Genomic DNA, 13,090 nt, shown 5'->3' on the forward strand with positions numbered 1-13,090 from the left:
ACACACAGTGATTGGAATATGTAAGGTACAAGTTTTACAATAAGCCTTCCCCAGCTGTTCTGATGCACAACCGAACCATGCATTCCCTTGGTATCTCTGGAGAGGTACTAGATTGAGCTGTGTTTTGGCTAATTGGCCACTTTAGCTTGGATGACTTCATGGTGTTGTGGGGGAAACAAGCAGAAGATAACAGTGAGGGAGCATTGATGAAGACTCAGTCAACAGAGCTGATAAAAACATGGCAGCTTAGCTGAGGTCTATGTCAACACGGGCCACAGTCACATTGGTTTAGCTTCGACATCGGGATATGGTTCATTTCGCCCTTGATCTATTTCTCTCTGTGTCAAAGTGTATTGAGTAGAGGCCTTGGCACGTGTCGGTACTGCGTGTGAGAATGACTCTTCACAACTGCCAAGTTGCTCCTCCTGAGACACACAGAGCAATCCAGCGTCCCTCGCAGCTGTGCAAATGGCCGTTTCCAGGCATCTGATCCGAAAACGCCGCGTTTCCGCGACAACCCATGTAAACAAAGACAGGACTGATATGAACCAAACTCACAAGATGTCTTTCTGTCCTTCTGTGTAACAATGCCGCTCTCCTCACACGGATGTAGACTACAGTGCGGTATGTGAACCAGCGGAGCAGAGCCAAGACCTGTGTGTCCACATCCAGGGGAGACGTGATTCGGGTGGGCGTCTTCTTCTCATACACCCATTCGTCTATAGATGGATGTTCTGATTTGAGAGTTGGCATCGTGTGTTTTCAGGGACACCATGGACACCCCCAAAAAAAAAACAGACATGTGATGCTTTAATTGGTCCTGTTTTGCCATCAGGAACACCTCAGAATGGTTCTGGTATTATGAACACCGCTTAACACCTTTTCCTCACAATAGAAGCATTAGTCAGCAATTGTAAACTGTCACACATGACATGGGACGGTCACGACTACACCACTAACAATGTCTTTGTTTTTATGACGAGCATCAGTCTGTGAAATAGGTACAGTAGAAATGCAATGATGGCTAATACGTCTATGGTATACATTTATCATGGCTGCTGAAGAATGGAAAACTCGTGTATAAATCAGGCATAATTCAACTTGTTTAACATGGTTTTTCGTGATTGCTGAAGCTCCTGGTTTATGGGGTTGAATTCCATTCAGGAAGGTAACAGTTCCCGCCATTGTTAAGAGTCTTCCGAGAAGGAGGTCTCAGTTAACAAAGGCCTGGACAGCTTATGAGAATCCGGTTGTGTTTCTCATGTGTTCTTTCAATTCTTTATGTGTCATCTTTTCCAAAGGGCCTCACAGTAAGACTTACACCATTCAAACTGCATGGGGTCTCTCCTCGCTCCGACATGTCCCCTGTTAAGACCAATGGGCTCTCCCCCTCTTTACTTTAGTGAACTTGGAGAAAAACAAATCTGTTTGCCTCGGCCTCTCTTGACGGAGCCATAGGTTTGATATTGGATTGTTTTTGCTTATTTGTTGAGAGCCGTGTGTAAACATTCAGAGAAGCACACGTTTCCTGTCCAGGTTGGGCGCTGAACTCACCTCCGAAAATGACAGCTTTGCAGGCGAAGCTCCTAGAAACAGACCACAGCCTTGTCTAAATATTTCCCAGCTCCAACATGGTCTACTCCAGACCTTCAACACCGAGGGAGAAACCTAGGACTGCTGAGGAGAACTAATAAGAAGAATCTTGGTGGGAGGAAATGTTGGAACATAACAAACTGAATTACAGTTAACAAAAATGAACGCTTAATCCCAGTATAAATGAGTGTATAGCGAAACTACCATGTTTATTATACAAGTCACAAAAATGAACTAATTCTACAACACTACGGCAGAGCCATGTCTTAAGTGTAAATCTAACAATGACTCAACAATGCCTGCCTTCTGGGAATGCTGTAAAGACCCAAAGTTAGGACAGTTAGAAAGTTGGCTCTCAGAAATATTCCAACGTAAATGTACTTTTAATCTGTCTGTCTGCGTAGTTAAAGACATGGCACATGTCTACTTTTCTCGTCAATCATCTTGACAAAAACGTACACTTAAAAACTGGAAATCAGCCAACGAATCCTCCATTGTTCACACAATGGAAAGGCCAAAGTGCTTTATTACCTGGATGTTGAAAGTGCGTGCAGTTTGAGGCCAAGTGGTGGAGAGTGATGCGGGTGCTGGAGACGGGGGGGGGGTGTGAGCAGGTGGGTTTTGGGCAGGTGCGATGTCGTTGATGTTTGTGTGTGCCTGTATGCTGTTGTTTGTATCTGTGTGTTTTGTGATGTTTTCATAAAATAATAATAACAAGAAAAATACTCTCGTCTCGGGAACCCATAACGAGACCCCTCGCCAACAGTCACCAGAGACCCTAACAACAATGACGTACCACAGGTAAAGCAGTATCACCACCATCATCACATAACCCCCGTCCCTGCAAGTAGAAATATATCCACAGCTCATTTTCTCTTTCACAACCCCCCCACCCCCCACCCTCCCCCCCAGCACCAGCACAACCAACTTAAGCATGCACACTCAATGCCAAACACACATGCTACGGTGCCCTCTTCAACCAACCAAATACACCATTCTTTTTCTTTTTACACCAAGAACGCATGATTAGAGGTATACACTCAACAGGACTCTACATTGTGAAACATAAACAGTGAACTCATATAAACTCTGACATACACCCTTTCCCAAAGAAGTGAATTCTCTCTTTAGCCTAAAAACCTAGTTAGCGTTTTTATGATTGAGTAGGGGCCCTTGTACTATTCCTTTAGTATCACATTACAGTGTATTGGAATAATTTTCTCCACTTGCTGTTGTGGAAGGGAGTACTCCAGCACTCCAGTGTGTTCTAAACTGCTCTGATTGTGCACATAGCCACATGATGGCGGAGGAAATTGGGAGAGGTAAACAGAGTCCGGGCAGTGCTGTGAACTGTCAAACAGCTTTGTGTGATTGACGACAACCTTGAGTTGGAACATAAACATCCCAGCAGGCACTCTGAACTCACCAGCCTCCCAGCCATAGGCCGGCCACAGGCAGCCGTTGGGGGGGAAAAGAGATACCTTCATGGCTGAGCAAATGGTATCTCCAGGAGAGCACCAGAGGAGGTCAGCGGAACGTTAGGCTGGGATAATATAAGACAGAGAGAGGCCTGTGTTTCATGCACACTAAATTCCATCCATGTGTAAAACATCTATCTACAGTTAGACTACTGTAGGCCTGTCTTTCCCTTACCAGCAATGCTGCTGTGAGACTAGCTTCATATAATGTAGGAGTTGTCTCTGGTATTTTTGGAATAAATGGAACACATCACAAGATCTTTATAACCATGAGCCTTCACTCTCTGGCGTCCGTGTTCTTTGTTCTTTTTTTGGGTCGGAGAGAAAAAGAGCGGACGTTCTTACTTCATTGGAATCTTGAATGCATTTGTTCCCAATAAAAAGGTGTGCTTTGTTTGCGTTCTCTCTCCTCCCCCCTCAGAGGCGTGCCTGTCTGATCTTACAGTGCCACTCTCCCAGCTATAGACTCAGGATAGCTAGCCAACACAGTTGTTGCATCTTGCCCCATTCATAAATCGTCAACTAAGAAAGCTGACTGATTCGGAACTAAGGGCGATATTCCTCATGTGTGTTCAGGTGCAGAATTTAAATACTGCTGCTGTTATGTTCCCTCAGATATCATCTCCCCCATCCCTTTAAAAGGTTATAGCAATTTGAAGAAAATATGGAAGTGCCATAGTATTCTCAACAAACTATAGGCGCTAGAGGAATTGGAAATGAAAGAGTTTGAGGGCTCTATACTGCATGTACATTGGGGAGAACAAGTATTTGATACACTGCCGATTTTGCAGGTTTTCCTACTTACAAAGCATGTAGAGGTCTGTAATTTTTATCATGGGTACACTTCAACTGTGAAAGACGGAACTTAAAAGAAAAATCCAGAAAATCACATTGTATGATGTTTAAGTAATTCATTTGCATTTTATTGCATGACATAAGTATTTGATACATCAGAAAATCAGAACTTAATATTTGGTACAGAAACCTTTGTTTGCAATTACAGAGATCATATGTTTTCTGTAGTTCTTGACCAGGTTTGCAAACACTGCAGAAAGGATTTTGGCCCACTCCTCCATACAGACCTTCTCCAGATCCTTCAGGTTTCGGGGCTGTCGCTGGGCAAAACAGACTTTCAGCTCCCTCTAAAGATTTTCTATTGGGTTTAGGTCTGGAGACTGGCTAGGCCACTCCAGGACCTTGAGATGCTTCTTACGGAGCCACTCCTTAGTTGCCCTGGCTGTGTGTTGTGGGTCGTTGTCATGCTGGAAGACCCAGCCATGGCCCATCTTCAATGCTCTTACTGAGGGAAGGAGGTTGTTGGCCAAGATCTCGCGATACATGGCCCCATCCATCCTCCCCTCAATACGGTGCAGTCGTCCTGTCCCTTTTGCAGAAAAGCATCCCCAAAGAATAATGTTTCCACCTCCATGCTTCACGTTTGGTATGGTGTTTTTGGGGTTGTACTCATCCTTCTTCCTCCTCCAAATACGGCGAGTGGAGTTTAGACCAAAAAGCTCTATTTTTGTCTTATCAGACCACATGACCTTCTCCCATTCCTCCTCTGGATCATCCAGATGGTCATTGGCAAACTTCAGACGGGCCTGGACATGCGCTGGCTTGAGCAGGGGGACCTTGCGTGCGCTGCAGGATTTTAATCCATGACGGCGTAGTGTGTTACTAATGGTTTTCTTTGAGACTGTGGTCCCAGCTCTCTTCAGGTCATTGACCAGGTCCTGCCGTGTAGTTCTGGGCTGATCCCTCACCTTCCTCATGATCATTGATTCATTGATGCCCCACGAGGTGAGATCTTGAATGGAGCCCCAGACCGAGGGTGATTGACCATCATCTTGAACTTCTTCCATTTTCTAATAATTGCACCAACAGTTGTTGCCTTCTCACCAAGCTGCTTGCCTATTGTCCTGTAGCCCATCCCAGCCTTGTGCAGGTCTACAATTTTATCCCTGATGTCCTTACACAGCTCTCTGGTCTTACAGACCTCTACATGCGTTGTAAGTAGGAAAACCTGCAAAATCGGCAGTGTATCAAATACTTGTTCTCCCCACTGTATGTATCTCTGCCTCAGAATGAAAGCAACACCTGTAAAACATATGTGTTCATATTGTTCACAAGAGACTTGAATTTGGAATTTGAGAATGGACCTGGCACAACAACGTAAACGCGTTGGGCTTGACAAAATAATATATATGCTCTCGCACCATGTTGTCAAGAAGTGTATAATCCACCTGCAAATCATAAGTAACTGAATGCACTAAAATAAAATGTCCAATGTCCGTGAGCCAGCCGTCCCTCCGCAGGGCTTGAAGCATGTGATTGGTTGATGAAGTCATTCTGAGAGACACTTGGCCAATTGCAAAATGACCCCTAACAGATAGTCTTACCCCTAGTCACTCTATGTAGCAGAGAGAAGCACTAACAACACATTAGTTGCTCCACATTGTCATTTGATACAGGTGTAATTTTTTGGAGGGGGACCGTATTGCATGCTTACGCTTACAGTAGGACCTCAAAGATACCACAGCAACAGTGTAGGGACATCGACATTTGGAAATGGCATCTCTTTGAAGGTGCTGGTATAGGTGGTGTGAAGGTTTAAAGCTCATTCAGCCGAAAACGTCATGAATTTAACTTGAATTAGATGAATGAAGCTTCAAGATTTGAATTGTGATATTGTTTGATCATGAAATTGCAGCAATATCAACTTAGAACTGATGTCTCTAACCCTAACACGAGGGAAAAGGTTGACGAATGAGATTATCCCCTAGGTTTTCCTGAGACTTACCCCATCTGACACATATTGGAACATGATGTTGAATAAAAAGGACACATGTTCATGTATGGATGAGGGTGTTGGCATGTATGGATGAGAGTGTTGGCATGTATGGATGAGGGTGTTGGCATGTATGGATGAGAGTGTTGGCATGTATGGATGAGGGTGTTGGCATGTATGGATGAGAGTGTTGGCATGTATGGATGAGAGTGTTGGCATGTATGGATGAGGGTGTTGGCATGTATGGATGAGAGTGTTGGCATGTATGGATGAGGGTGTTGGCATGTATGGATGAGAGTGTTGGCATGTATGGATGAGAGTGTTGGCATGTATGGATGAGAGTGTTGGCATGTATGGATGAGAGTGTTGGCATGCTTGGATGAGAGTGTTGGCATGTATGGATGAGAGTGTTGGCATGTATGGATGAGAGTGTTGGCATGTATGGATGAGAGTGTTGGCATGTATGGATGAGGGTGTTGGCATGTATGGATGAGGGTGTTGGCATCTATGGATGAGGGTGTTGGCATCTATGGATTAGGATGTTGGCATCTATGGATGAGGGTGTTGACATCTATGGATTAGGGTGTTGGCATCTATGGATGAGGGTGTTGGCATCTATGGATTAGGGTGTTGGCATCTATGCACGAGGGAGTTGGCATCTATGGATGAGGGTGTTGACATCTATGCATGAGGGAGTTGGCATCTATGGATGAGGGTGTTGGCATCTATGCATGGGGGAGTTGGCATCTATGGATGAGGGTGTTGGCATCCTATACACACATATTCATTTAGGTCATCCCAATGTTTACGATATAATCTCCTTCAGGCTTTACTGGCATATTTTTACAATTTCTTGCAGTTTTGCAAGGTGAGAGATTTCCCACAATAACCTGCAGTGCTTTGATGGAGCTATATATAACCATCTTGATAGGAAACGTGTCACTGTGAAAGTCTTTGGTGCTGAGAGCCATCCAGGCCTGTTTTCTTTACAGTTTTGGGCTAATCACGTGACAGGCAGGAGTCCTGCCTATTGAGAATGGGACCACCCACGTGGACTGGGCGCTGTGGGTTAATAGAAACAGGCATGTAATTGTGAACCTCTCCAACACTTAGCAGAATGCCTGCAACCAAGACGGTCGGATAAGGATTACGGCTCGCCTGGCTCTTTTTCCCCCTGATGATAAAGACAATATTTTCATATTCACCATAAGTAACAACTGTCGGAGTCGGAGGCGGATATTATTGGTTTCTCCAGACCGTTTTCCCCTGGATAGAATATGGTAAGTGGCTGGCTGGCACGTCTACGAGCTGCGGTGGCCAAGGAGCGATTTGACAGCCCAGGTGTGAGATCTTGGCAAACACTCGCAGATTGAGAAATTGATATTTGTCCCACTAAGTGGTTACAGTAGATAATTACGGTATTATCGTGATTACTGCGGTACGGTGTAAGATAATGATGTGTTGCCTGTCGATTAGTTTTAATGTCACATTTTTAAAATTTGATTTGACTTTTGATCTAGCACCATGATGCGCTTCATGCGTAATATACAGTAACGTAGTAATCCTTTAAAACTTGGACATTGTTCCTTTCACTAATATTTTAATTTCCCGCTGGGCACAGACGTTAGTTCAACGTCTATTTTTTTATTTCCATTTGGTTGAGTTGTCAACTAATGTGAATTCAACGTGAAATCAACACACATTTGTCACCGTGCCATTGGTTTTAGGTTTAAAGTAGTGTGAAAAAAACACGGAATTCCCTTCCATTGATGATTTTTGCCAATCCAATCAGTTTTCCGCATTGATTCAGCGTCCTCACACATTTTTTTAAAATGACGTGGGCACATCGTTGATTCAACCAGTTATCGACGTGGGTAGTGTGTGTTATTTTTTTGTAATTATCTACCAATGTGTCAGAACAATGTCACTGTGCGCCTATTTAGACACCAATAAGCGATTGACATGACAGACAGGTAGGCCTAAATGTCACTCATATGAACCGACTACTGTTTCAAATATCTTTATTGAACACACACAAGAATGCTGTATGGGTATAAAAGACAGGCATACAATTCTTATATGATCCGACTACTAAATGTGTGGAAATATTGTGGAGTGGATAGTTATATTTTCATGATTACCTTACTTCGTCAACATGTCATTATTACGGATGGAAAAATTCTGCACGTCACTGTATGGTGCGAAATGGTAAAATGTCTCCATTAGGCTGCATAAGTCCACTGCACTAAGTCTAAGTGCATAATGCTCTATGATTTAGCCTAGAGATAATCGGCTATAGGGTGTGGCTATAGTGTGTACCATTTAACCAGTTCAGATCCATTCAAGATGTCTGGTCTTATACTGAATGAAGCGTTTGTGGCCAATTTCAATCAGGATGGCAAGAAACCATGCATACTATTTGCACATACAGTGGGCCTTAAATGCTATAATGTGAGCATGGTCCAAATTCTGGAGAACATAAGTGGTTGGGACAAAGTATGCCAATGTCTTTACTTTTCACAATGAAATAGAATCAAGCAACAATCTGTCAAATGTGTTACTAGTTAATTATACATAATCTCTTTGCAGGTGTGATGTCTGCATTAAATAACTGTGATGCGTTCCTACATACAAGTGTAGATCTTAATTTGATCACTCTTTTGATGTTGAGAATTTTCCTGCCCAGCAGGAAATGCAAACTTGAAGAGTATTCGAGATTTTAAAAGGCTTCTAAAGTTAGTAATTTCCACTTTAAAATGTCAGACTTTATTATCCCTAACAAAATGTTTTATCAACCCCTACAAAGAAAATCCATGAATTATAATGTACGTAATAATTGATATTTCCTGTTGCTGGACGATTATTTTCCTGCTGTAGCAAACTGGCTCAAATTAAGATCCTACATATGTTATTACACATGATACCTAACAACATGATACCTAATCACAAAGTGCCTCGGAGTAGGAGTCCTGATCTAGGATCAGGCACCCCTGTCTGATTCATAAAAGGCTGATCATGGATCAGAAGTCCTTTCTGAGACACTGTGAATACAGGCCCTGAAATACATTTTGAAAGATGAAGATAACCGTTCGTTTTTTCTGTGACTGTTCACACAGTGCCCACAACCACAAGAGCAATTGTTGTTTTAATCATCAGACACTCATTGTTATTATAACGATTGAAAACATGTAATTTGATCTGACAGTGGCATGCACACATGACATCCACTAGGCCTGTTTATCTGCTGAATGAAAATAAAATACTTTCTTATGAAAGGATCCACTCTATTTTAAGATCCTCAAAAGTGTATTTGTTTATTTGAAAGTGGGCATGGCTAACACCAAAATTGTATGTTGATCATTCCTGTTAGAAAGCACGTTTACCATGTTGTTTAGGCAAGGGAAGTCGACACAACGTAGGCCCATCATTTATCATTCATTTATTACATAACCTAGACCTAGCCTACCTCTCAAGTAATCTCTTCTACCGCCTCTTCTACCGCCTCGTTATCTCTGAGGACATCACTTTTCTCAGCTCCTCTTTGGCGGTGACTGCAGAGTGACATTGAGACAGCGGGCATTGTTTGGCATGTATTTAGGCTACGCATCAGCACACGGCATAGAGCTAGAGCTAGGGAGAGACGGAGCCCCCTAAGACCATCCAGTTCAATAATATACATATAAAATGTGTTTATACATGTTAAATAGTCTAAGTGTATTAGCGTTATTAATATGTGCAGTGTATTCCAAGAAAGAGTACGCCTCTCCAATTGTGCGCAATTACATGCGCAACATGCGAAAACAGAAGTGTCAATAAGGTATATAATATTAGATTAATAGACTAACTGTAGATAGTAATGATTATTTTACTGTTCATGTATTATTGTTTTTCTAAATGTGTATTAGATTAAGGGTTTTAATTGTTACCCTATTATAATATTTGTTAGGCTATCCACTAAACTGTCATTAGTGAACATTGAGACGAACTGAGATTTGGGACCTCCCCCAGAACCGCTGTAATTTGAGGCCAAACTACCACCATCAAGGCCTGTTGGGGAACAAGTCTCAGTTAAAAAACTGCAGTTCTGACATTCCTCGAAACCCGTCAGACAAACAGGCTGCATACTTCGCATTGGAAGTGTGTTTTCTACAAGAAATGCTGCTTCAAGAAATGCAGTTCCTTTTTGAAAACGACAAGCTCCTGTCTTGGTTGCGCGCAAACGCACAAGAGGGCTGGATTTCTGAAAGGCTCCCCTGAAGTTTGCGATGCACACACGAGGGTTGTCGGCTTGGGTGGTCGCTCTACTTTAGTGAGCTGTTGCTAAGCAGCTAATAATAGTCGTGTTTTCTGAGTAATTTTTGCCCTTCTGGAACCAATCAGATGCGAGAAATTCCGGCCATCTGACAGCCCTGGAGGCGGGATTTCGATTCCTTTAGCTTTTACCCCTCCTCCTCTGTCTCCAAATGGAGAGTGGTCTTTTTTCTCATCTATTGAATCTCAGAGTTTGCCGTGTTGCGCGGCCCAAGGGAAGACCACATAGAACACACAGAATGCTACGACCATCGAACGTTCCAAGCGGCAGTTTTGTAGATGGGAATCGATGTTTCCACTTTGCCTTTTAAGATAAATAACTTTTTTGAAGAGAAACGGTGAATGTGCGAAGCGGTGGAGACCTCCGGATCACGAAATGTTGGGATGGAAGGTGCAGACTTTGACTCGCCGTCTCCAACAGGAGTATGAAGTACTTTACGGGTGTGAGATCACCGAGAGTGAAACTTTGTTGCCTTGGGACATTACTACACGCTTTCGGGGAAATATTATAACGTGTAATAGCGCGAAGTCTCCGCAACATGGCCTCGGCTGCTAATGCCTCCTCCGAGCAGGAAAACAGGGACCCCGATCGGCCGAGGATAACGCGGAGGAACAGGGGGAACTATCGCACAACAGCGCCGGATTTGGAGTATTTGCAGCGACCAAGTTACTGCGATGCAGCTTTCGCCTTGGAGCAAATATCCGAGGTGCTTATTCTTTGACACGTTTGAGTGAAATTCTGTGGGTATGGTTCTACTATATAGTGAAACCGCCCAACTTTGTCAAGTCGCTAGGTAACGGGATAGCTACGGGACGGGCAGGGTAAGGGGAGATGGTGTAAACTAGAGCTATACCTTGTAGCCTATGTTGTGATTTACTATTCAAGAATGGTTAACTGTTCTCGCATATAGACTCATCCTTATCCGTTTTGGGAATATAGGCTACATATTGTAGTCTATAAATTGTAACTACCAATAATGGCAGGCTACACTGCAGGCTACAACGTTTCGATAACGGTCGCGCAACATAGGCAACACGGTGTAGGCTATTCCCTACTTTTGCACAATTAAAATGTGCATAAAAGTTTAGGCCTATGTGTTTGCGAAACGGCCGTAAAATATGTTTAAACTGCCCAGACGTCTGTACGATATTATCTTTACTGTTCTCTTCTCCAAAGCAAAAATCCATGTGGCTGCCCTCTTCCGTTCACAAATATTGTCGTCGCCTCACTCCCTCGGTGATGGCTACTCCTCTCCGATCACACAAGTAGCTCAATGGGAATGGAATTGTGTTGTGTGTGATTTTGCGGCAGCGTAAAAATCCACGTGCATCCCTTGGTGGATTGCTATGATAATCCGATACAATGTCTCGGCGTTACAACGTGTCACTGACAGCGAGCCTTGCTGCGCTTTCCCATCATTGTCCGTCTGTCTGTGTGTGTGGTAAAAACAAAAAAGTAACGGACTGTCCTGTCGTCCAAAACCGCTGCTTACGTTGCTGCCTCGCCAACTTTATGTCTATTTCCTCCCTCGACGTAGGAGGTCCAACCAAGTCCTCTTTTGGCCAGATAAACAGGCCAACTCCGAGGTTCTTGTTTAGAACAGTTAACATTGACGTACCTATTGAACTCACTTCACATATACAGTAGGCTATAAAGGATATCAACAGCTCATGCATTAATAGAGAGAAGTCCGCAAATGAAGTGTTGATCTAGAACGACAAAAAAATTGCACCAATCACACCAATGTCATAACACGTTCATTAACATGGTTTATATGATATGATATGATAACCGTGATGTCCTCTTCCCATAACGCTACACCCCATTGATCAATAATGATAGGCCTACATCTTTGATGTTTGGGAAGTAATATTTATGCGGACTTTCTCTTGTCTTGTCGCAGGGGAAGGCGACTGGAAGAAAAGCACCGCTGTGGCTGAGAGCGAAGTTTCAGAGACTCTTGTTTAAGTTGGGCTGTTACATACAAAAGAACTGCGGAAAGTTTTTGGTTGTGGGCCTCTTGATATTCGGAGCTTTCGCCGTTGGCTTACGGGCGGCGAATCTGGAAACCGACGTGGAGAAACTCTGGGTAGAAGGTAAGAAAAGTATTTATGATTTTGGTCTTTTTTATTTTGCATGTTGAATCGTCTTTCCTGTTAAACGTCTGGGAAGGGATAAGGTTGGGTGGGGTGGGGTGGAGAGGGTGGGGGGTCTTGGGGAAGCTTGGGGAATTGTTTATTATATAGCAGCAGTTTGACAAGGGGCCAGGTTACAATTTCAACATATTTTTTATTTCGTTTCATGTTATGGTTTTTGTTGCGTTGGATATGTTGAGTTAACGCTGCATGTGCGTAAATAATGTTCACAGAGTAGCTCAACATTTTTCTTTAAGTTAAAAGAAAAGTTGTTATTAAGTTTATGAGAAGTTTTGGAGAAAGGAAATTTTGTCAAAGCCGCCATTTTGTGAGTGTGTGAGTGTGTGTGCGTCTGCCTGCCCCCAGCAGTTGAATGTGATCCGCGCACAGCTCGGAGACTGTGTGTGGTCCCGTTTTGGACAGCTCTCAACTTTCCAAAAAGATTTGTCTCCGGCTGAAGGAAAAAAGCGGAGTGCGGACAGAAACGCATGTTTACAAAAGTAGACCATCTGAAACTCAGGGCTATGCTATTCTTCTGAGTTATGCAGAGTATATTTTTGTTGAAAGGGGGTCTTTGAGTATGGGTGGTGATTTGGGGGAAAGGGGGAGGGGCCGCGCTTTTTCTTCCTTTGATCTGCATTCCAGTAGTTTAGGACGGTGGTATTTGAGTCACGAATAGGTCATCAATTCACTTTCTTTTGAAATGTGGGCGGTTTGAAAGAGATCATACTTGGGATTTACGATTGAAATCGTATTGCCTTTTTGGTCATGGTTGTTTATATCA

At 43.3% G+C, this 13,090-nt stretch overlaps 1 protein-coding gene across 2 annotated transcripts in view; it reads left to right on the forward strand.

Annotated features, from left to right (window-relative positions):
• The first annotated feature begins 6,979 nt into the window (after positions 1–6,979).
• The window catches only part of ptch1 (patched 1), a 77,992-nt gene continuing 71,881 nt past the window's right edge, over positions 6,980–13,090 (forward strand). Inside the window, exons 1-2 of one of the 2 annotated variants that reach the window (XM_052461786.1) lie at positions 6,980–7,139; positions 12,075–12,267. In XM_052461786.1, the coding sequence (XP_052317746.1) occupies positions 7,137–7,139; positions 12,075–12,267 (196 nt within the window). In that variant the 5' untranslated portion in view covers positions 6,980–7,136. Of the gene's footprint in view, positions 7,140–10,299; positions 10,878–12,074; positions 12,268–13,090 lie in introns of those variants that run through there. The other variant, XM_052461785.1, reaches the window with a different exon arrangement.

The sequence above is a fragment of the Oncorhynchus keta genome, chromosome 14 (genome assembly GCF_023373465.1).
Source record: "Oncorhynchus keta strain PuntledgeMale-10-30-2019 chromosome 14, Oket_V2, whole genome shotgun sequence".
Lineage (NCBI taxonomy): Eukaryota > Metazoa > Chordata > Actinopteri > Salmoniformes > Salmonidae > Oncorhynchus > Oncorhynchus keta.